At 36.8% G+C, this 25330-nt stretch overlaps 1 protein-coding gene and 1 pseudogene across 1 annotated transcript in view; one reads left to right on the top strand and one right to left on the bottom strand.

Moving 5' to 3' along the window:
• The window catches only part of LOC119544462, a 264085-nt gene that overhangs the window by 172708 nt on the left and 66047 nt on the right, over positions 1-25330 (top strand). Inside the window, 1 exon segment of the mRNA XM_037849967.1 lies at positions 9572-9694. Within this exon segment, the coding sequence (XP_037705895.1) occupies positions 9572-9694 (123 nt within the window).
• On the bottom strand, positions 6461-9121 carry LOC119510175 (annotated as a pseudogene).

Raw genomic sequence — 25330 nt, 5'->3', positions numbered from 1 at the left:
CAGCCATCCTCTGGGGCCATACAGGGTGATGTAAGGGAGGGGCAACGCCCCCCAAGAGGGTTAGTTTTGTCTCCTTGACAGCCTATGCCCTGTGGCCTCCATGCCCAGCAATGGTTTGGACCCAGGCAGCCAAAATAAGAAGGAGGGAAAACTGAACGAGCTGTTTTCTTTTGCATTGCCAATGTTTATATCTTGTTGCAGCAATGGGGGGTTAGGAATATAAGCCCAATAGGTATGATTTCCAGAATGAGCACATGCCGGAGATATACTCACAGCAATAGCAATAAGAGCCAACTTTGCTGCCGTCAGGTTAGAACCTGTCATAGGCAGCTTGTCTCGTTGGACTTGTTTTCAGCATCCTGACATAATTTCTTTATCTGACCCCAAGTTGGATGTTGGGCTTCCCTAGTTCGGGGTGTTGGCCCAATCACTGTTGTCTTCAGCGTCAGACCCTGGAACTGCATCACTGGTGGCTTGACGTCCCATAGGAATTTTCTTTTCTTTGCTGGGTTCATGGTATGGCTTCTGTCGTCGGGCCGGTATCCAAAGTAGTGCTCGTCTGTCACCTGGGGAAACACAAGCATAACCTCTTACCCATGTTAATAAAGTACCCATTGTCCATTCATTAGTTAGCATGTCCTTCCACCATATAGGAGGTGTTTTCTGGAAATAATGTTTCAGTGTTGTTTTTTCAGCTGGAAAATGTCATTCTGCAGCAGTGCCACCCAGTTTTTCATAAAAATTTAGAAAATTTAAAGTAAATAAAGCTTTTGATAATCATTCATGGGGAGTTCCATCATCTCCCCCTTTTTGTTTTGTTAACATAGTTTTTAAAGTATGATGGGCACGCTCAACAATAGCTTGTCCTCGGGGATTATAAGGAATACCAGTGGTATGACGAATGCCCCAAGTTGTAGTAAAAGTAGCAAATTTTGCAGATGTATAGGCTGGGCCATTATCGGTTTTTAAAGCACGGGGCAAGCCCATAGAGGCAAAACAGGCAAACAGGTGAGTACGAACATGTCGAAATGTTTCACCAGTTTGTGCTGTGGCCCAAAGAAAGCCAGAGTACGTATCAATGCTGACATGAACAGTGGCTAAGCAGCCAAAGGAAGGGATATGAGTAACATCCATTTGCCATAAATCATTGGGGGCTAGACCACGAGGGTTAACACCAAGATCCTGCAAAGGTGGAGCTGTAAGGAGTTGACAATTAGGACAAGAAGAAACAATATCTTTAGCTCGTGTTCTAGTAAGGGGAACTCGAGTCATGAGTCCTTGCACATTAAGATGAGTAAGCGAGTGAAAATGAGAAGCTTCTGAAATAACAGGCAGTAATAATTTATCCACAGCAGCATTGCCAGCTGCTAAAGGGCCTGGGAGGTTGGTATGGGAACGAATATGGGTAATATAAAAAGGAGATACACGAGCGCGAATAGCTGATTGTAGCTCAAGAGAAAGGTTAAATAAACAAGGAGGCAACTGTTGCTTAATGGATGCTGTTTCAATTTTACTAGCTACATGAACAACATAGGCAGAATCAGATAAAATATTAACAGCCTCAGAAAAATCTGTTAAGATGGCTATTACAGCAGCCAGTTCAGCTTGCTGGGCAGAGAAATGAGGAAGATCTAAAACTTTGGACTTAGGGCCAGTATAGGCAGCTCGACCTTTAGATGACCCATCAGTAAAAACAATGGGAGCATTGATTAAAGGCTTACAAGAAGTATACTTAGGCGGTATCCATTGTGTAAGTCGAATGAACTGGAAAAGATCATTTTTTGGATAATGATTATCCAGCTGGCCAACATAGTCAGCTAGAGCAATTTGCCAAGCTAGATGTTGTTGCAAAATAGCTGAGAGTTCTTTAGCAGTTATAGGGAGCACAATTAAACGAAGGTCAAAACCACTGAGTTGTTTTGCCTTTTTTCTGGCTTGAACAACTGAAGTAGCTAAGAGATCTAGATAAAGGGAAATGGATTTTACGGAAGAACTGGGCAAGAAGATCCATTCTACAAGCTTATCATTTTGCAAAAGCAAGCCTGTGGGGGATTTGGGAGTGGAAAAGATAAGTAGAGATAAAGGTTGTATAGGATCAACATGGGATATCTGAGCTTGTTGAACTTTAGTTTCCACTAATTGTAATTCCTTCTCTGCAGCTGAAGTTAAAGATCTAGGGCTGTTTAATTTAGAATCCCCACAAAGGAGAGAAAATAGGTTGGAGAGCTCATAGTTAGCTATACCTACTTTGAGGCTAAGCCAATTAATAGCCCCTAGTAGTTTTTGTAAATCATTTAAGGTGGTAACAGCATCACTGCGGAGCTGTACTTTTTGGGGTTGAATTGTAAGTCTATTGATCCTAGAACCCAAATACTGTACAGGCAAAGTACGTTGCACTTTGTCAGTAGCAATATGCAATCCTACATCCTGTAAAGCTTTTTGAACAGCATAGAACAAAGCTTCTACTTCAGTCTCCTGAGGTGCAGAGCACAAAATATCATCCATATAATGGATTATATAAGCTTTAGGAAAATTTAAATAGGCTGTAAGGCATGGTCGACATAATATTGACATATTGTAGGACTATTTAGCATACCTTGTGGTAAAACCTTCCACTGGTATAGAAGGGGTTTTATTGTTAAGGGACAAAATAGTAAAAGCAAATTTTTCCTTATCTTGATCAGCTAAAGGGATGGAAAAGAAACAGTCTTTAATATCAATAACCACTAAAGCCCAGTTTTCAGGAATCATGCTAGGACTGGGGAGTCCAGGTTGTAAAGGTCCCATGGGCTGAATGACAGCATTAACACCTCTTAGGTCAGTTAACATTCTCCATTTTCCTGATTTTTTCTTTCTTGGGAACACAGGAGAATTCCAAGGACTAAAAGACTCTTCGATATTCTGCAAGGACAATTGTTCTTGAACTAATTCATGTAAAGCCTCTAATTTTTCTTTTGTAAGCAGCCACTGCTCTACCCATACCAGTTTTGTTGTAGTCCATACTAATGGGACAGGTTGGGGAGGCGAATGAACAGCGACCACCACTAAAAAGGTATATATCCTAAACCAAATTGATCACATTTTGGTGAGCCTTGGGTGGGTGAAGGGGTACCTTGCAAACGTACGCCAAGCCCACAGCTAGGGGCATACCCCATATTTGTCATCATTTTGTGGCTTTGAATACTGTACACTCCACTAGGAGGAGGGATATGTACAGTAGCACCCCATTGTTCAAGTAGGTCTCTGTCCCAAAGATTAAGAGGCAGAGCAGCCACATAAGGTTGTAAAGTGGCCTTCTGTCCCTCAGGGCCAAGGCAAGGTAAAATATGAACACTTTGCATAAGTCCCTGAGGGGAGCCTAGGCCCACAACAGTAATTTGTGCCTCTTGCAAAGGCCATTGTCGGGGCCAGTGTTGTTGACTAATAATAGAGACATCTGCACCTGTATCTATAAGCCCAGTAAAGCTATGCCCATGAACTGTAAGAGTACACATAGGGCACGGCTCCTGCAGAGACTCTGTGAGAAAAATTCCTGCCTTTCCTGTGCTACCAAAACTTCCATTTTCCCGATTTTTAGAGGAGGAACCAACAGGTACATAAGTTAATAAGAGTTGAGCAATTTTTTCACCTATATGGGCAGTCCATGGAATAGAAAAAGACATGACCACCTGAATTTCCTCAGTATAGTTAGAGTCAATGACTCCAGTGTTTACATGAACACCCTTAAGATTGAGAGAACTGCATCCAAGCAAAAGACCCACCATCCCTTTAGGTAAGGGGCCATAATAGCCAGTGGGGACCTTAACAGGATTATTGGGGAGAAGACATATCTCAACATTGGCAGCGAGGTCTACTGCTGTGCTCCCTGCTGTAGCTGGGGAAAGCTCCAAGACGGAGGGCTTGGAGTTCGTGGAAGGACAACACATGGCCTCCAGATCTCCACGCTGCCTGGCTTCTGCCAGACCCTGCTGTACACCAGAGGTGGGCAGGTTTAACTACCGGGGTACAGCTATGCTCAGAAAGAGGCAGCAGAGGAGGCGGAGGCCATTTCTCCCAGCAAGGTGCAGAAGGAGGTTTTGGGCATTGACAAGAATAAAAAACTTGAGATTTTACTGGATCTTTTTTACCCTTATCATCATCAGAAAGAGGATTGGGACCAGTATTGTCATCAGACTCATATTCTTCCTCCTCATCATCAGTTTTTAAAGTCTCAAGAACAGACTTAATTAAAGACCATGTAGACCAAATAGTAATAGGTAAATTAACTCCTTGCAAGTGTTTTTGTTTCAGTTCCTTACCTACCCGCTCCCAGTCATGCAGTTCAAGGGAGCCAAGGGTAGGGAACCAAGAGCAGTATTTTTCAATAACCTGTAGCAATTCTAAGATTTGTGACTCCCCCACCTTGACACCACTGGCCCGCAGCAGCTGCCGTAAGAGGGAAATATAGGAAACATATTTATTGTGTCCTTCAGCATTACCCATTACCCTGCTTATAATGCTCAGGGTCGTTCTACAAGGAACGCATACAAACACGGCGGTTACCTCCATCCGAGTTCCAGCGCCGTTGTACCTCAGTTGTTCAAGCTATTCTTCTGTCAGGAACCAGGTCCGGTTCTTTGAGCCCCACATTGGGCGCCACTTGTTGCTGACAGGGTGGCGCAGGAATGAGACACAGACATGAAGTTAAGAATTAAGGGAGCACTGTCTCATTCCTGCGCCGCCCTGGCAGCAACACATTACATCCCAAACACATCACATCCCAAATCACCAGGACACACATTCTTCTCTAGTGATCACAGATCTTTCTCCGAATAGACCGTATGCTGGGACATAAAACAAGCCTCAATAAATTTTAAAAAATTGAATTTATTCAAAACACATTCTCTGACCACAATGGAATACAAATAGAAGTCAATAACCATCAGAGACTTAGAAAATTCACAAATAGCTGGAGGTTAAAAATGAGGGGGAGATGAAAACATTCCCGGATAATCAAAAGCTGAGGGACTTCATCACCAGTAGATCAGTCCTATAAGAAATGCTAAAGGGAATTGTGCAGGCTGAAAGGAAGAGACACTAAACAATTGACTGAAACTACATGAAGAAATAAAGATTTCCAGTAAAGATCACGTGGTAAATATAAATACCAATACTATTGCAGCTTTTGATTTGTAACTCCACTATTTACTTCCTACAGGATCTAAAATACATAAACTGTAATGATAAATCAGTGGTTTTGGACTCAATGTAAAATATGTAATTTTTGACAGGAACTACATAAAGGTGGGGGAATGGAGGAGTAAAGGAACATAGTTTATCTGTCCTATTGAAGTTAAGTTGGTATCAAAGAAAAACAAGATTGTTATAGATTTAAGATATTAAATTTAAGCCCCACGGTAAACACAAAGAAAGTATCAGAGAATATGACCATAGAGATGAAAAGTAGAGTATGGGTTATGAGAAGTGGGAGAAGGGGCAATGAGGAGTTAAGAAATGAGTGTAGGGTTTCTGTTTGGGGTGAAGGGAAATTTCTAGTAATGGATGGTGGGAAGGTGATGGCATTGCAACATTCTAAATTTGATTGATCCCACTAATGGAATGCTAAGGATGGGTTGGAATGGGAAGATTTAGGCTGTATATATGTTTCCACAATTGGAAAAAAAAAAAAAGAAAAGACAGTCTAAATAGATAATGACAATCAAATGCCAAGGAAGATCCTGGATGGGATCTGAGGATGGAGGAGAGGAGGCTCAAAGGGACACAGTTGGGACATAAGAAAAAAAAAAAAGGAAATATATAATGTAAGCTTTGTATCAATGTTGAATTTCTTGAACTTCTTAGCTGCGCTTAATGGGATTGCATAAAAGAATGTTCTTGTTCATGGGAAATGTATATGTAAATTATATTGTTTGTTCAAGGATGTGTGCAGCTTGCTCTTATATGTTCAGAAGACAGAGCAGTAGATGATGGATGATAGGGAGGGAGGGAGGGAGGGAAAGAAAGAAATGGTGGTGTGACAGGATGTTAAAGTTGGTGGATCGGGGTATCGGGAGGGGGCTCGGGGTATGCTGGAGTTCTGTGTATTATGGGGTTTGTGTTTTTGCAACTGTTCCTGTAAGCTTGAATTCATTTCAAAATAAAATTAAAAAAAAATTATATGGAGAGATTCAGAAATGAGTTAGTCACAGCTTGGGGAAGAAATTCAAGAATAGAGGACACTAAATGTAGCTGGATGCTAGATTAATAATTATGAAGCTTCCCTGGAGTTATGATAGAATTCTGAGCTAAATGAGAGAGCTATAAGCATGCCCCTTTGAACAAAGTGGTTTAAAATGATTGATTCTCCAGTGCACCAACTGTATTTTCAAGTATAATTCTGGTATTTGTATCTAGCAATACAGAAGAAAAAGCAGCAAGAAGAAAGTGTCACATATATAGGAGACAGAATGATTTGGCCATCCTAGAATTCCCAGTTTGAGTCTTTTTCATCAGGAAAAGCACATTCTGGCTCAGTCCAAGATAACTTTGGAGGCACTACTATTGATGGCTTGTTGTAAGCCAAGAGGCAGCAGCGAAAAGTATTGAATCCTGGCTTTGCTTTTTCATCTGTCTGAAGAATACATGGGAAATAAACTGCTTGCTGATGGTCTTTTCTTAGGATCTTGTTGCAAACAGGGTTGTGTTAAGCTACAGAAGGCAGGTGAGAAAGTTTTTGAGGATGGCATCTGCAGTCTGTCATTATTTGCTGTGTATGTTCCACTGGACACAAGTACACTTTCTCAATCCCAGAGTCAACACCTGATTGGTAATTTTTTATTCTAGAATCTGATATCCTATGGACTATAAGGAGGACCTTTCAGTTTTTAGTTTTCAGTTAATAGCATCTGAGTCATATGCATGTCTTGGAAAGGTACTTGTCCACTGGTAATTTACAGGCTGTAATCCCAATACTGTGAATATCTGACTTCATGTTATATCCATGTAAATCCTGTCTTGATAGTTCTGGACTCAGCCACAGCTGCACTGATGTGCTGAACTTTGGGAAATCAAATAACCCTATTCCTCTGTGCTTAACCAAACTATGTAGATGGGATAGACCAGAGAGGGTCACTAGACCATCACCAGAAATGAGGATATGGCTGTAAAAATATTCATTTTGGTGTAGATAATTCAACCCTGTCACTTCTCCGAAAAGAATGTTTCTTATTAAAGTTTCACGCATTCTTTCAAGAAAGTAAGTCCTCAAGAGTTGATTTGCTGAACCTATAAAGCAGCTCTCAGGTGTTCTTCAGTGCAGTTTTCCAGGTTTGTAATTTTTAGAGTCACCAGTGTTTCTGTAGGAGTATGCCATGCGAGGTGGACAGAAGTCAAGTTGTCAAATCCTCTTCCTATTTCCATTTGGAGTTCATAGTGACAAATGTTGGTGGAACGTATCATGTCACTGGCTCTAGTAGAAGGAGGAGGAAACCACCAGGAAAGGGTGGCTCATCAAACTATTACTGATAGATACTGATATCAGACTGCTTTTCGGGTCTGAGTGATTCAACTTGTGTTTGTGAAGTGCAGGAAGAATCCAAAAGAGACACTGAATCACTTTAGTTCACAGAAAGTGACAAAAATCCATCTGTGCCAAAGTAGAAGATTTTCGTTTTCTCTTCAAGATCTAGAAATGTCCCTGGCAGTGACCATGATCAGCAACACTTCTCAGGTGGCCAGTGGGCCCGGGAACCTGGTCCATGGAGGGCTCTTTTATTTTCTTAATTGTATCTTTTGAAAAGCAAAAGTTAAATTTTGATGATAATCCAGTTTATCGAGTTTTTGGTTTTTTTTTCATGTATCATGCTTTTGGTGTCATGTCTAAGAAATCCTTGCCTAATCCGAGATCAGAAAGATTTTCTCATGTTTTCCTATTTATATTTTATAGTTTTAGTGCCTACATTTAGATTAATCATCTAATTGGAGTATATTTTGCCTGATTTTTCCTGTACCATTTGAAAAAACTATCCTTATTTAATTACCTGCCACCTTTGTAGACAATTAACTATTTATATGTAGGTTTTTTCCTGAGCTCTATTCTGTCCTATTAATCTAAGTATCTGTCCTTAAGTCAAGACCAAACTGACAGTTACTGTACATTTATATTCACTTTTGTATATTTATAGTAACTGTTGTAAGTCTTCCAACTTTGTTCTTCAAATTGTTTAGGCTCTTTTAGGTCCTTTGTATTTCCATATAAATTCATATAAATCAGCTTTTTTATATGTTCAAAAAATTCAATTGAGTTTTTTTATAATGCAGTTTTATTGAGATATAATCACATAACACAGTCATTCAAAGTGTACAGTCAAATTTAGATTTTGAATGTAATTGCCTTGAGTCTGTTGGTCAGTTTGAGGAAAATTGCGATTTTAACAATGTAGAGTCTTCCATTTGTTAATCTGGTATATTTCTCCATTTGTTTAGGTCTTGCTTAATTTCTCTCAGTAATGTTTTGTTGTTTCTAGTGACAGCTCTTGTACTTCTTTTGTTAAATTTATTTATTCTTTTTATTCTCTTTGGTATTGTGAGTGGCATTGTTTTCTTAATTTCTTCTTCAAAGAGTTTGTTGCTAGTAAATATATTAATAAAACCCATTTTTGCATATTGATCTTACACCATACCACTTTACTAAACTCAGTATGCCTAGTAGTTTTTTTTTTGTAGATTTCCTTAGAACTGTCTAACGAGATCATGTTACCTATGAATATAGACAATTTTATTTCTTTTTCATCACTTTAGTTTTTCTTGTTTTATTGCATTTCTTAGCAACTCTAATACACCATTGAAAGTGGACATCTGGTCCTGATCTTAGTGGGGAAACATTTACATTTTGACGTTATGTATGATGTTAGTTGCAGTTTTTTTTTAGATTCTGTTTATTATATTGATGAAGTTCCTTTCTATTTCTGGTTTGTTGCGGGTTTTTTATTGTAAATAGATGCAGTTTGTCAAGTGCTTTTTCATTCAACAGAAATGATCATGTATTTTGCATCCTTTTTTCTCCTATTATGGTATATTACATTAATAAATTATTGGATGTTAAACTGACCCCATTCTTAAGGGATAAATCCTGCATGGTCATGGCGTATAATCCTTTTCATTTGTTACTAGATTCTCTTTACTAATATTTTCTTCTGTGTTCATGAGAGATATTCCTGTGTAGTTTTCAAATTATTTTCTAGCTGTGTTTGAATTCCACTTCCCTGAAATGATTGCTTTTGACAATTTTGTTCAGTTTTATAGTTGTTATTTTTTGAAGCAAAATCACCAACCTCTTTACACCTCTATTACCAGAAGTCTCCCTGGATGGTTTTCAATAGATTCATTTTTAACCTTAATAACAGTTGTATGCTTCCAGTACTTTATCTCTGTGTTAGTTTAAAAAAAAATTTTTTTTTTTGTAAGTGTTTTCCAAAGACACTAGGCATGATTGCTTTATATTGTACTTGCTGTAATAGTCTGTAGAAACTCCACTGTAATGGGGAGAAAACAATGGTATCTTGTAACTGTTGTTTCATGTTTCTCTTTTAAGGGTCTCCACCCAAATTCTTTGAAGAGAAAATGGCCTACAATGAATATCTTAACAGGCCGAGCTGGCCAGAAGATGCAGACTTTTGCTTCCAACCCGAACAAGTGGTGAATCCTATCCAGACTGGTAAGAACAGTCTTGGCTGTGATTGCTGAATGTGAGCTCTGACTTAAACATAGAAAAGCCACAATAACCAATCATATAAAACTTTTCAGCCTAGATATAACTAATAAAGCACAAACAAGGTATAATTATTTCTCCTGGGCATTTAGTTATTCTTCTGAGGTGCTTAATGTACTCTAGTTCTCTCACCTTCAAAACGTGTTTTGAATAATGTGAATTTATGTATATTGACGACTACATAATCAATTGTACCATACAATCTTATGTCTTCCAGAATTATTGCAGTAATAAAAATTACCATTTGTTCTGTGCATATTGTTCCAGGCACGGTGTTAGAGCCTTTGTATACATATTATCGCTAGTTCTTACTGAACTCTGGCTTATTAGACCTACTCTAAGACGCTTAGTAATCAGATTTTCAAATATCAAAGATATTGGTGTACTGATTGGGCTTCCACATGGTTTAGACCCCCTCTCAGTGCATAGACAAAGTTGGGGGAGAACTGGCTTGAGGGGAAGAGGTGGCTCATGAAGAGGTGGCATTTGTTGGTACGTCAAGGAAAATGCACTCCAATAAGCTGTAGCTCTGTCACATAATAGATAAATGTTCAAATACCCTTGCATATCCTAAAAGAACCCTATCAAGATAAGCAAATGCCAAGAGGCCAAAAACAACAAATTGTAAAGCATATGAAGAAACCAGAAGATATGGATAACCCAAAGGTCCAAATTAAAAAGCCAGAGGAGACACAGAACTTGGAGCAATTAATCAGAGAAGTACATGCAAACATCAATATCATGGCTCAGGATATAAAGGACATGAGAAGACCCTAGAAGAGCATAAAGGAGACTTTACAAGAGTAAATAAAAAAACAGAGGATCTTATGGAAATAAAAGATATTGTTGATCAAATAAGAATATTCCTGAGACACATAAGACCAGATTTGAAGAGGTAGAGGAACAAATTGGCAAACTCAAAGGTATGGTGATGGAAAGTGAAAGCAAAGAAGAACAAATGGTGAAAAAAATAAAAAAAAAAATTGAAATTGATCTCGGGGAAATGATGAACAACATGAAGTGCACAAATATAAGAATCATTGGAATCGAATGTACGATTTGTTTTGTATGACTGCATGGTATGTGAATATATCTCAATAAAATGAAGATTAAAAAAATAATAATTAAAAAAAAAAAAAAAGAATCATTGGTGTTCCAGAAGGGGAAGAGAAGAGTAAAGGGCTAGGAAGAGTATTTGAAGACATTGTTGGGAAAGCATCCCAACTCTTCTAAATTACATAAATATGCAAATCAAAGATGCCCAATGAATTTCAAATAGAATAAATCCAAATAAGCCCAGTTTGAGACATATTCTGATCAGATTGTCAAATGCTGAAGAGGAGAAAGTTCTGCAAGCAGAAAAGGGAGAAGCAATTCACCTCATACAAGGGAAACAACATAATACTAAGTACTGACTACTGAGCAAGCACCATGGAGGCGAGAAGGCAGTGGCATGACATATTTAAAATTCTGAAAGAGAAAAATTGCCAGCCAAGAATCCTTTATCCAGCAAAGCTCTCCTTCAAAATTGAGGGAGAGCTTAAAATTTTCATGGACAAACAAATGCTGAGAGAATTTGATAACAAGAGACCTGCCCTGAAAGAAATATTACTAAAGGGAGATCTACCAGCTGAGAAAAAAAAGAAAGGAGAGAGAGGTCTGGAGAAGGGCACAGAACTGAAGAGTTATAGTAAGGGTACCTTAAAGGACATAGAGAGAGGGGAAAAATACATCTGACAAATAAAAACCAAAGGATAAGATGGCTGATTGAAGAACTGCCTTCACAATAATAACATTGAATGTAAATGGATTAAACTCGCGAATTATAAAATATAGATTGGCAGAATGGATTAAAAATATGAATCATCAATATGTTGTTTATAAGAGGCTCATCTTAGACACAGTGACACAAAGAAATTCAAAGTGAAAGGGTGGAATAAAATATTCCATGCAAGCTACAGCCAAAAGAAATCAGGGATAGCAATACTAATTTCAGATAAACGAGACTTCAAATGCAAGGATGTCAGAAGAGACAAAAAAGGACACTATATTCTAATAAAAGGGACAATTCTCCAAGAAGAAATAACAATCATAAATGTTTATGCACCCAATCAAAGTGCTCCAAAGTACATGAGACAAACACTGGCAAAAAATGAAGGAAGCAATAGATGTTCCCACAATAATCATGGGAGACTTCAATACACCACTCTCTCCTATAGATAGATCAACCAGACAGAGGACCAATAAGGAAATTGAAAACCTAAACAATGTGATGAATGAATTAGACTTAACAGACATATAGAGAGCATTACATCCCAAATTACCAGGATATACATTCTTTTCTAGTGCTCATGGAACTTTCTCCAGGATAGATCATATGCTGGGGCATAAAACAAGCCTCAATAAATTTAAAAAGATTGAAATTCTTCAAAGCACATTCTCTGACCACAATGGAATGCAACTAGAAGTCAATAACCATCAAAGATCTAGAACATTCACAAATATCTGGAGGTTAAGCAACACACTCCTAAACAATCAGTGGGTTAAAGAAGAAATTGCAAGACAAATTGCTAAATATTTAGAGACAAATGAAAATGAGAACACAACATATCAAAATCTAATCTCCCTAATGACTATAGATGCAAAAATTCTCAACAAAATACTTGCAAACTGAATCCAAAAACACATTAAAAAAAGGCATCCAAACTGGAAAGGAAGAAGCAAAGCTCTCATTATTTGCAGGTGATTTGATCTTATATTTGGAAAGCCCTGAGAAATCAACGACACAGCTACTTGAGCTAATAGACAGATTCAGCAAAGTGGTGGGATACAAGATGAATGCACATAAGTCAGTAATGTTCCTATGCACTAGAAATGACCTAACTTGAAGAGACACTTAAAAAAAAGATTCCATTCTCAGTAACAACTAAAAATATCCAAGTACCTAGGAACAAACTTAAACAAGGTTGTAAAAGACCTCTATACAGAAAATTGTATAATTACTAAAAGAAATTAAAGAGGACCTAAAGAGATGGAAAGCTATTCCTTGTTCATGGATAGGAAGGCTAAATGTTGTTAAGATGTCAAATCCTATGCAAACTGATATACAGATTCAGTGCAATTCCAATCAAAATTCCAACAACCTACTTTGCAGACTTGGAAAAGCTAGTTATCAAATTTATTTGGAATTGAAAGGGGACTTGAATTGCTAAAAACATTCCAAAAAAGAAAACGAAGTGGGAGGACTTAGACTTACTGACTTTGAAGCTTTTTGTAAAGCCACAGCAGTCAAAACAGCATGGTTTTGGCACAATGAGAGACATATTGATCAGTGGACTCAAACTGAGAATTTGGAAATACACCCCCAGATGTACAGTTGACTGATTTTTGATAAGGCTCCCAAATCCACTGATGGGACAGAACAGTCTCTTCAGCAATGGGGTTGGGAGAACAGGGTATCCATATCCAAAAGAATGAAAGAGGACCCCTACATCACACCCTATACAAAAATTAACTCAAAGTAGATCAAAACCTCAGTGTAAGAGACAGTACAATAAAACTCCTAAAAGATAATGTAGGGAAACATCTTCAAGACCTAGTAATAGGAGGTAGCTTCTTAAACCTTATACCCAAAGCATAAGCAATGAATGAAAAAATAGATAAATGAGAACTCTTCAAAATCAAAAGTTTCTGCGTCTCAAAGGAATTTGTCAAAAAGGTAAAGAGGCAGCCAACTCAATGGGAGAAAATGTTTGGAAACCACGTATCTAGTAAGAGACTGATATCTTGCATATATAAAAAATCCTACAACTCAACGACAATGGTAGAAACAGCCCAATTATAAAATGGGTAAAAGATATGAAAATGCATTTCTCTGAAGAGGAAATACGAATGGCTAAAAAACACATGAAAAAATGTTCACCTTCACTAGCTATTAGGGAGATGCAAATCAAGACCACAATGAGATATCATCTCACACCAATTAGACTGGCTGCCATTAAACAAAAAGGAAACTACAAATGCTGTATTGGATGTGGAGAAATTGGAACTCTTATTCATTGATGGTGGGACTGTATAATGGTACAACCACTTTGGAAGACAGTTTGGCAGTTCCTCAGAAAACTAGATACTGAGTTATCCAGCAATTTCACTTCTTGGTATATACCCAGAAGATCTTAAAGCAGTGACATGAACAGATATTTGCACACCAGTGTACGTAGCAGCATTGTTCAGAATTGCTAAGAGATGCAAACAATCCAAATGTCCTTCAACAGATGAGTGGATAAACAAAATGTGGTATATACAGACGATGGAATACTACACGGCAGTAAGAAGTAATGAGATCGTGAAACATATGGCAACATGGATAAACCTTGAAGACATAATGTTGAGTGAAATAAGCCAGACACAAAAGGAGAGATACTGTATATTACCACTAATGTGAACTCTGTGAAAAATGTAAAATAAATGTCTTATAATGTAGAATATAGGGGACCTAGAGATCAACAGAAGCTAGTGAAGGGGGAATGATAATCTAATATGTACAGATATGATAATGAGGGTGATCTTAATGGTATGGGAATGGTCACGTGTGACTGTGGTTTGTTAATGGGTTATAAGTATCAGTGATGCATTAAAGGCAAACATGTTTGTAAAGGCTGTTAAAAGGCATGTAACCCACAGTAGCACCACAAACCTAAATAAGTGTTAGCATGATGTAAGGTATGACACTGGTTCAGAGGGTTAACAACCGAGTAGTGTGGAAAAACTGCCCATTACATATTAAAGACTATATTTAATAGTCTTTACACTAATACCAACTCTATACTAATACTGTGGATGAATAATTAGCAGCTGATAAGAGCTCTGGGATGTATTATGTTATGATAATTGTTTAAAGTTGAGAGTGATGATTGTACAACACAGTGAAGATAATGTAAGAAACTGGCCATTTATCGTGGGATAGAATGTAGATTAAGTGAACCCACTACTTAATAATCAAGACCTCGACTTTAGGCTTTCTCTTTTGAAATTTAGTTGTATTAAATGGGAGGCTGAGCCCTCCTATCATTATTCCTAAGAGGCACCTCCATTGAACCTCTTTTGTCATTCAGATGTGGCCTTTCTCTCTCCAAATCCAACTCAGCAAATACATTCATTAACCTCCCCCCTACAAGTGATATGACTTCCAGGGGAATGAATCTCCCTGGCAACGTGGGACATGACTTCCAGGAAAATGCCTATTTGACCAAAAGGGGGGAAAAAGAAAGGTAACAAGCTGAAGTCATGGTGTCTGAAAGATCTCAAATAGAATCGAGAAGCTATCCTGGAGGTTTCTCTTATGCAAGCTCCAGCTAGATGTCCCAAATGGCCACAGTACACCATGCCCTTACCAAAAGTAGTCCCCAAATACTTAGGTGCCTACCTGACATTCTATAAAAGATTCACTCACTAAGTTTTATCTTTCAGAAACTTAAATCCACCAGAGTTTTCCTGTACCAGACAAGTCCTAAAACCCAGAGGCAACAGCCTCTTTAACATCAACAATCAGATGCAGCCCCCTTCCCCATACTGTTGGCACCCCCTTTAATATGAACAAATTAGGGTGCTCACTGCCTAGACATTGCTGATGATGAAGAAGGAGATTAAGTGACAGGAAAGAGCAACAACAAACCAGATAAGATTTAAGAAAAGTGTATGAATACTGAAGAAGCTTTTTATAATTTTATATATAAACACACATGTATTTATATATTTGGATTCTGGGGTGTTGGAATGGCTGGAAGGAGGTAAATAACATGGTGGAACTGTAGCCTATTGCACTCTTTGGGATTTGCTCTATAGCTGCTTGTTGAATTGTGCCTTGAAAGTCTTCACCCTCCTATATATACCTTGTATTGCAGAATAGGGAAGGGACTGAAACTGTGAAACTGTAACCTATAACAGTTTTTGAAATTACCTATATAACTTCTTGTTGAGCTGTACATCAAGAGTTGTCACCTTTCTATATGTATATTATATTTTACAATAGTGGAAAAAGCTGAAATTGTGGAACTGTGACCCATGATATTCTTTGAAATCTGCTAACAACTTGTGAAATTGTACTTTGAAAATTGTCAGTGTTATGTATGTATGTTAAAGTTCACAATAAAAATAAAATGAGGGGCAGTTCAAAATATTTTCAGATAAATAGACACTGAAAGAGTTTGTGAGCAAGATACCTGCTCTACAAGAAATACTAAAGGGAGCACTACAGGCAGATAGGAAAAGACAAGAAAGAGATTTGGAGAAGGGTGTAGAAATGAAGACTATCAGTAAGGATAAAAAGAAAAAATAAAAATAAAATACGATATGACATTTAAAACCCAGAAGACAAAATGGTAGACAGTAGACATTATAAATAAAAGGACAAATACTGTATGGTCTCACTAATATGAACTAACATTAATGAGCGAAACTTGAGAGTTGAGAACCTTGAGAAGTTGAGAATACAGGTTATCAGGAGATAAAAAGAGGGTAGAGATTGGGCATTTGATGCTGAAGGAGTACAGAATGTTCAATAGGATTGATTGTATAGATCCAGAAATGGATAACACAATACTGTTTGATGGTAGCACAATATTGTAAGTACTCTGAACAAAGATAAGTATGAGTATGGTTGAAAAAGGAAGGCTAGGGACATGTATGTCACCAGAAAGATAGAAGATAAAGACTGGGACTGTATAACTTGGTGAAACTTAGAGTGGGCAATGATAGTGATTAAATGTACAAAAATAAGAATGTTTTTATATGAGTGAGAACAAATGAATGTCAAAATTGCAAGATGTTAAAAAGTGGATGGTAGAGGGGAAAAAATATAATTAATGCAAACTAAAGTCTATAGTTAACAGTAACATTGTAATATGCTTCCATTAATTGTAACAAAGGCAGTATACCAAAGCTAAATATCTATAAGAAGAAGATGTAAGGGAGTGGTAGGGGATTTTTGGTGTTGTTGTCTGACCTTTTCATTGTAATTTATTTTATTTTATTTTATTTTATTTTAACTTTTCTTCTTTTTTTTTTCTGTCCTCTTTTTCTTTGTGGAAGAAATGGAAAGGTCCTCATATAGATTGTGGTGGTGAAGCATAACTATGTGATTATACTGGGAATCATTAATTGCTTATGTAGGATGGATTGCATGAGTATGAATAAAACTGTTTAAAAAATAAACAGAGAGATAAAAGTGCTGGAGAAAATGTGGAGAGAGGAATATACCTATTCACTGTTGGTGGGGAAATAGAATGGCGTAGCCCATCTGGAGAGCAGTGTGGTGGTGTCACAGGAAGCTAAGTATGTGGTTGGCATATAGTCTTTCAAGACCCTGTTATTGGGTGTATACTTTGAAGAACTCAGAAGTGGGGAATATGAGTGGTGTTTATGGTGGCAGTGTTCATGATTTGCAGTGGATGGAGGTGGCCTAAGTGTCCATCAACCGATAAATGGAATGGTGAACTGTGGTGTGTATGTACAATAGAATATTGAGTGTCCGCAAGAGGAATGAAGTTGTGAGGTATGCAACTAGGTGACTGGACCTGGAGGACAGCATTTTGAGTGAAGTACACCAGAAACAAAAAGACAAACATTATAGTGCCTCACTAATATGGACTAACAAAAATAACAAACTCTGAGAATTGAATCTGGAAGCATGGATTTTCAGGGGAAGGCTTATTGTAAAGCTCCCAGATTGTAAGGTCATTCAGCAGTCACATCTGTTCATGAGCTGTAATGATTATTTCTAAATTCTGAAATGCTGAGCTGTTTATGTGTGATCTGGTTGGTCCCTGGAGCTTTGGGTGTCTGCGTGGCGCCTGGGACTCAGAGCCAGAGTTCATCAGCTGTGAGTGTCAGCATTGCCCCATACAGCAACATTTAAAGAAACTGAAAAAGAGATCAGACTTCAATTAGAGATATGAGCAAAATGGACTTTGTTGAGACTGGGGTAGATCAGACTAAAGGGTAGGGGATATTGATTGTGTTTTTTTTTTTTAATTAAATTCCGTTTTATTGAGATATATTCACATACCATACAATCATCCATGGTGTACAGTTAACTGATTGTGTTTCAAAACTTCAGCTTCTGTGTGAGACCAAAGGAAGAGATGTTTATTTGGTGCAAAATCTATATTTTCTGTAGCACACTATGTAATTTAACTTGTATGGTCAGTTTACTCAAATACCATAATTACATGGAACCTTGAAAAGTGAGTGAGATCTGCTTGGTTTATACAGCATGAAGCCTGGACACATCCCAGAGTAATTTGGGCAGACAATAAAAAGTATTTGCAAAGTCCCCTTGAGGGACTAGGGAAAAAATGTGGAAATATTAAACTTCCCCACCTGGGGAATTCCTGATATTCTCACAAGAATTGAGGACTACCAGTTTAGTAAGCCAAGCCCTCAATCTTGGTACTTGCCCTTATGAAGCTTGTTACTGCAAAGGAGAGGGTAAGCCTACTCATAATTGTCCCTAACGGTCACCCCAGAGAACCTCTTTTGTTGCTCAGATGTGGCCCATCTCTCTCTAAGCCAACTCGGCAGGTGGACTTGCTGCCATCCCCCCTATGTGGGACATGACTCCCAGGGGTGATCTCCTTGGCAAAGTGGGATGGGACTCCCGGGGATGAACCTGGATCTGGCACCACAGGATTGAGAAGGCTTTCTTGACCAAAAGGGTGAAAAGAAATGAAAAATAAATAAATAAATAAAGTTTCAGTGGCTAAGAGATTTCAAATGGAGCTGTGAGGTCATTCTGGAGGTTACTCTTATTCATTATATAGATATCCCTTTCAGTTTTTAGTTTATTAGAATAGCTAGAAAGAAATACCTGAAACTGAATCAGTCCAATATCCTTGATTCTTTAAGATAATCGTATAACTTTATAGTTTATATGCTGTGATCATGTGATTGTGAAAACCTTATGCTCACACTCCCTTTATCCAGTGTATTGACAGAAGAGTAGAAAAAGGGGACAAAAATATATGAATAATAGGGAGGGAGGAGGGGTATGGGCTGTTTGGGGTGTTCTTTTTTTACTTTTATTTTTATTAATTTTTTTATTTTTGGAGTAATGAAAATGTTCAAAAATATGACACTGTGAACAATTATTGTACACTTTGGATCATTGTATGGTATGTGTGTATATTTCAATAAAATTGCATTTAAAAAGAGTGATATACTACCAGGAATCTACTGATAAAAGAAGAGGCAGGAACAGAGTAACTGAGGAACAAAAATCTTACATGACATTTAGAATACAAATAGCTAATTGTCAGAAGTAAATCCCTCCTTCTCAGGTACTACCTTGAATGTCAGTGGATTAAACTCCCCTATTAAAATGTAGAGATTGATACATTGGTTTTAAAAAAAGCATGATCTATCTATAAACTGTCTAAGGAGACTCATTTTAGGTGTAAAGACACAAAGACATTGAAAGTAAAAGGATGAAAAAAGATATTCCATGAAAAGAGAGGTGGAGTGGCTATATTATTGTCAGACAAAATAGCTTTTTCTTCACAAAATTTCACAAGTGACCAAGAGGGATATTACATATTGATTAAAAAATTAATCCAGCAAGAAGAAATGATTATAAACATATGTCCACCTCACAGCAGAGCCCCAAAATGTATGAAACAAAAATTGACAGAATTGAAAGGGGAAATAGATAGTTGTACAGTAATAGTTGAAAATTTCAGTATACCACTTTCAGTACTCAATAAAACATCTAGACAGAAGATCAATAAAGACATAAGTCTTGAAGAACACCATTAACCAGTTAGACTTAATGAACATATACAGTACACTCGGCCCAACAATGGCAAATAAACATTTTTCTCAGGTACACATGGATTATTTTCCAGGATAGACCATAGTTTAGGTTGCAAATCAAATGTTAATAAATTTAAAAATTTTGGAATCTTACAGAATATCTTCTTGGACCTCAGTGGAATAAAGCTAGAAACCAATAATAAAAGAAAAACAGGAAAATTCACAAATATGTGGAAATTAAACCATACATTATTAAAAAACCAATGGGTTAAAGGAGAAATTACAATGCAAATTAGGAAATATCTTGATGAGCCAAAACACATCATATAAAAGCTTATTGGATGCAGTGAAGGCAGTGCTTAGGTGGAAATTTATGGCTCTAAATGACTACATTACAAAAGAAAGATCACATATCAATGACCTAACTTCACAACAAAAAAACCTATCACAAGAAGAACAAACTAAATCAAATGTTAATAGAAGGATGTAAATAATAAAGACTAAAGTAGATGTATGGGAAATAGAAACTATAAAAACAATATAGAATCAAAAACCTAAAGTTGGATATTTGAAAAGGTCAATGAAATTGGCAGACCTTTGGCCAGACTGACAAAGACAGAGAGAGGACACAAATAGTTAAAATCAGGAATGAAAGTTGGGACATGACATTATAGAAATTAAAAGGCTGATAAGAGGGTACCATAAACAATTATGTGTGACCAAAGTAGAAAGCTTAGATGAAATGGACAAATTTGTGGAGATAAAAATTATCTAATGTGATGCAAGAAGAAATAGAAAATCTCAACATAAATGTAACAGTAAAGAATTCGAATCAGTAATGAAAAACCTCCCAACAAGGAGGATTCCAGAATCAGATGGTTTCACTGCTAAATTCTAGCAAACATTTAAAGAAGAGTTAATGCCAGTTCTTCTCAGACTCTTCCAAAAAATGGAAGAGGAGGGATTGCTTCCTAACTCATTCTATGATGCCAGCATTACCCCGATTCCAAGATAAGGACAACACAAGCAAAGAAAATTATAGGCCAATACTCTATGAATTTACACGTAAAAAATCTTCAACAAAATACTAGCAAACCCAAATCCAATAGTATAATTAAAGGATTACATACCATGACCAAGTAGCATTGATTTCAGGACTACAAGGATCGTTCAACATAAGAAAATTAATCAGTGTAATATATCACATCAGTAGAATAAAGGAGAAAAACCACGATACTCTCAATTGATGCAGAAAAGGCATTTGACAAAATGCCACATCTTTTCATGTTAAAAACACTCAGAAAATTAAGAATAGAAGGGAACTTTCTCAACATATTAAAGGGGAATTTATGAAAAACCCATAGCAAATACCATGAAGACTGAAAGCATTCCCCCAAGGATCAGAACATAACAACGTGCCTGCTGTCATCACTGTTATTCAACATTTTACTGCATGTATTAGCCAGAGCAATCAGGCAAGAAGAAGAAATAAAATGCATACAAGTTGGAAAAGAAGAAGTCAAGTTACCCTATTCACAGATGACATGACCCTAAATACAGAAAATCCCAAAGAATCCACAAGAAAGCTACTACAACTAAATGAATTCAGCAAAGTTGCAGGATACATGAGAAATACACAGAAATCAATTAGGTGGCTATACATTAGTAATGAACAATCTGAAAAAGAAATCAAGAAAACAATTCCATTATGATAGCACCTAAAATAATCAAATACCTAGGAATAAATTTAACCAAGGAAGTGAAAGACTCAAACACTGAAAATTATTAAATACTTCAACAGAAATTAAAGACCCAAATAAATGCAAAGAAATTCAGCATTCATGGATTGGAAAACTTTATATTGTTAAGATGTCAATATTGACTAAATTGGTCTATAAATTGAATGCAATCCCTATCGAAATTCCAGCAACCTTTTTTACAAAATTGGAAAAACTGATCTTTAAATTCATATGAGTTGCAAGGGGCCCCAAGTAGCCAAAACAATCTTGAAAAAGAAGCACCAAGTTGGAAGACTCACACTTCCTGATTTCAAACCTTACTACAAGGCAACACTAATTAAAACAGTATAGCAGTATAGCACTGGCATAAAATTATACATATAGACCAAGGGAATAGAACTGAGAATCCAGAGATAAATCCACATATCTATAGCCAATTCGTTTTGACAAGGTGCCAAGTCCATTCAATGGGGATAGAATAGTCTCTTCAAAAATAGGTGCTGGCACAACTAGAAATCCACATGCAAAAGAATGAATGTAAATCCCTTCTTTCACCATATACAAAAATTCAAAATGACCTAAATATAAGAGCTAATACTATAAAACTCTTACGAGAAATAGGGAAATATCTTCAGGACTTTATAGTAGGCAATGGGTTTTCAGGTTTTACACCAAAAGCACAAGTACAAAAGAAAATATAAATAAAACTAATTTCATCAATATTAAAAACTTTTTTACAGTCTTATATATATTGTTTTTTGTTTTAAAAGTCTTATTCATACACTGTGCAATCTATCCAAAGTATATAGTCAGTGGCTCTCAGTATAATCTCAGAGATGCGCTTTCATCACTACTATCAATTTGAGAACATTTTCTTTAAAAGCTTTTGTGGATCAAAGGACATTATCAAGAAAGTGAAAAGACAGTCTATAGGATGGGAAAAAATATTTGGAAACCGTATATCTGATGAGGGTTTAATATCCAGAATATGTAAAGAACTCCTACAGCTCAACAATAAAACAACCCAATTGAAAACTGGGCCAAGGATTTGAATAGACATTTCTCCACAGAAGATATTCAGAATGCCAGTAAGTATATAAGAAGATGCTCAACATCTTTATCTATTAAAAAATGCAAATTGAAACTACAAGATACCACTTTACACCCACTAAGTTGGCTATTATTTTAAAAACTGAAAATAACAAGTGTTGGATAGGATGCAGAGAGGTAGAACCCTCGTACATTACTGGTGGGAATGTAAAATGGTACAGCCACTGTGAAAAACAGTTTGTTGGTTCCTCAGAAAGTTAAACATAGAATTATCATATGACCCAGCAATTCTACTCCTAGGTATCTGCCCACAAAAATTGAAAGCAGGTACTCAAATGGATATTTGTACACCAGTGTTTATAGCAACATTATTCACAATAGCCAAAAGGTGCAGGCAACCCAACTGTCTATGAACAGATGAGTGAATAAACAAAAGGTGGTATATCCAAACAACGAAATATTATTCAGCCATAAAAAGTGAACCTTGAAGACATCATGTTGAGTGAAATAAGCCAGGCACAAAAGAACAAATATTGTATGATTTTTTTCATATGAAATACTTAGAATAAGCAAATTCATGCAGATAGAAAGCAGAACAGTTGTTATCCTGGGTGGGGAGTAAGGGAGAATGGAGAGTTATTGCTAAATGAGTATGAGTTTTGGTTTGGAATGATGAAAACAGTCTGGAAATAAATATGATTTAAGTTACACAGTATTATCAGTGTACTTCATGTCAAAGAATTGTCCTCTTAAAATGGTTAAAATTACGTTTGTTATGTTTATTTTACCACAATTAAAAATAAATAATTATTTTCAAAATTTATATGTGGTACTAGAGTAAAATTTTGTTTAAAAAGTAAACACTCTCCTGCCATACAACCCAGCCATTTCACTCCTGGGTATTCCCAAGAGTAATATAAATATATATCCACCCTAAGATTTTTATGTGAATGCTTGTAATGGCTTTTTATTCACAATAGCCAAAAGTTTGTCAGCAGGTGAATGGATGAGCAAAGAGTAATATAACCCTACATTGGAATACTACTCAGCAATAAAAAGGAATGAACTACATTCCTAAATGCAAAGACATGGCTGAATCTCAAAATTATTTGGAATTAAAGAGCCTAGACAGAATTTCTATGAAAGTCAATCTAATCTATAGGGAGGAAAACATGTCTATAGTTATCTAGGGCTGGAGATGGTAGATTGCAAAAGAATTCTAGTAATCTTATGGAGATAATGGAAATTTTATTTATTTTGATTGTTGTTATGGTTTCATAAGTGTATACAACTGTCAAAATTCACTGAATTGTATACTTTAAATAGATGCAGTTTATTGTACTTTAAATATTCCTTTAAAAAGTTGATAAGGGGGAGAAAAGAGCCAAGCTACCTTTTATTTACAGCCAACTCTTTGTTGGGTGTAATTGGTTTGTGGAAATGGCCTGAGGAATGCCTCAAACATTGTCACTTCCGTATCAGAGTTAGCTGTATTTGGGAAGGCAGGTTATTTATTTCCACCTATATATGACTTTTTTTGTTTTTCCTGTTTTAACTTATAAGGTGTTCATAGCTGGTTCCATATGACCTAGCATTTGATGGTTATAGCATTCTCCAATTGGGCATTTTGACAACATGGTTTCTCCTTCTGCATGTTTAGTTGTAATATTTAATAGATATCCTTGCAGTTTAAGATGACACTTTTAAAATAAAATTTTCTCCTAATGATGACTTGAACCCTGCCACTTGATGGGAGAATCAGCAGAACCTGTAGGTTCTTATTTGGGATTACCATTCTCTATTGTAATTTTTTTCCTGTTTATTTTTAAATTTTCTTTTTGTTTCACTGAAAAGGAAAGATGATGCTCAGTGTTAAACTTTAGAAGTGTCCAGGTTGCTTTGTTTACAATAAAACTAAATGTGTACAGTCACATACACACACACACACAAATAAAAGAGTTGGCAACGTAATATAAAAGCCTGGAAATCAGGTGAGAGGTCTAGATGCCTGGAGATATAAATTTGGGTGTCTTCAATCTATAGATGGAATTTTAAAATATGAGATTGGAAGAGATCCCCAACCGAGTGAAATACAGATAGAGAAGAGATTTGCTCCCTCCCCCTAACCACCCAATTTTTCAGTTCTAACTTAAATTTTATTTACCAAGGGAACATCTTCCTTGACTTAGACTAAAATATATCCCTTTGCTAAACGTTCCCAATCCTGGCCTTATACATCTTTGGATTTTTAGAGCACACAGTGACTGCCGTGTGGTAGGTACCCAGTAAAAAATTAATGAATAAATGACAGAACTTTGTAGAAATTGTTGTTTCCTTAGTTAGCAATCTCCTATCTTGATGTGCAAACATACGGCACTTAGTCTCTTTGATGCTTTAAGCATCCTGTTTCCTCCAGGGAAAGTGTTAGAGGCAGGGCAAGCAACAGCTACCCAAACCATGTAGAGCTGGAGAGAATGAATGTTTATATTCTCTCTCATCTTCCAGTTCTTGTGATGTTTTGAAAAAGAAGACTTGAGGCTTCCTCCATTCCCAACAGTTTCTCAGTTGTGCCTTTTACTTGTTCACACTCCCCAATGCGGTGGTCACTCCTAACACTAAAAGAGGATGGTGTAGGTGTCTCAGACCTACACCAAACCACCACATCTACCATATGCAGTCACATGTTATTGCAGCTTATTTGATGTACTATTGACAACACACATGTAACAAATCAATCTTTAGGACAGGAGCTTAAGGAACATTAATCCGAGCCAGGGAAATGAAAATTCTCTCAAGGTCTAGGCTTTTATGCAGCTGCCTGTGACAGTTGAAGTGCCTCAAGGGAGTGGTTCTCAAACTAGCCATATCAGTGTCACCTAGAAACTACACATACAGCTTCTCAGAGCCCAGCAATCTGTGTTTTAACAAGCCTCTAGGGTAATTGAGGTATATTTTAAATTTTGAGAACACCTCCTTAAAGAGTGGA

Source organism: Choloepus didactylus, chromosome 1 (genome assembly GCF_015220235.1).
Source record: "Choloepus didactylus isolate mChoDid1 chromosome 1, mChoDid1.pri, whole genome shotgun sequence".
NCBI classification, from domain to species: domain Eukaryota; kingdom Metazoa; phylum Chordata; class Mammalia; order Pilosa; family Megalonychidae; genus Choloepus; species Choloepus didactylus.
Note: the sequence above shows the minus strand (reverse complement) of the source record. Positions and strands in the feature narration are given on the sequence as shown.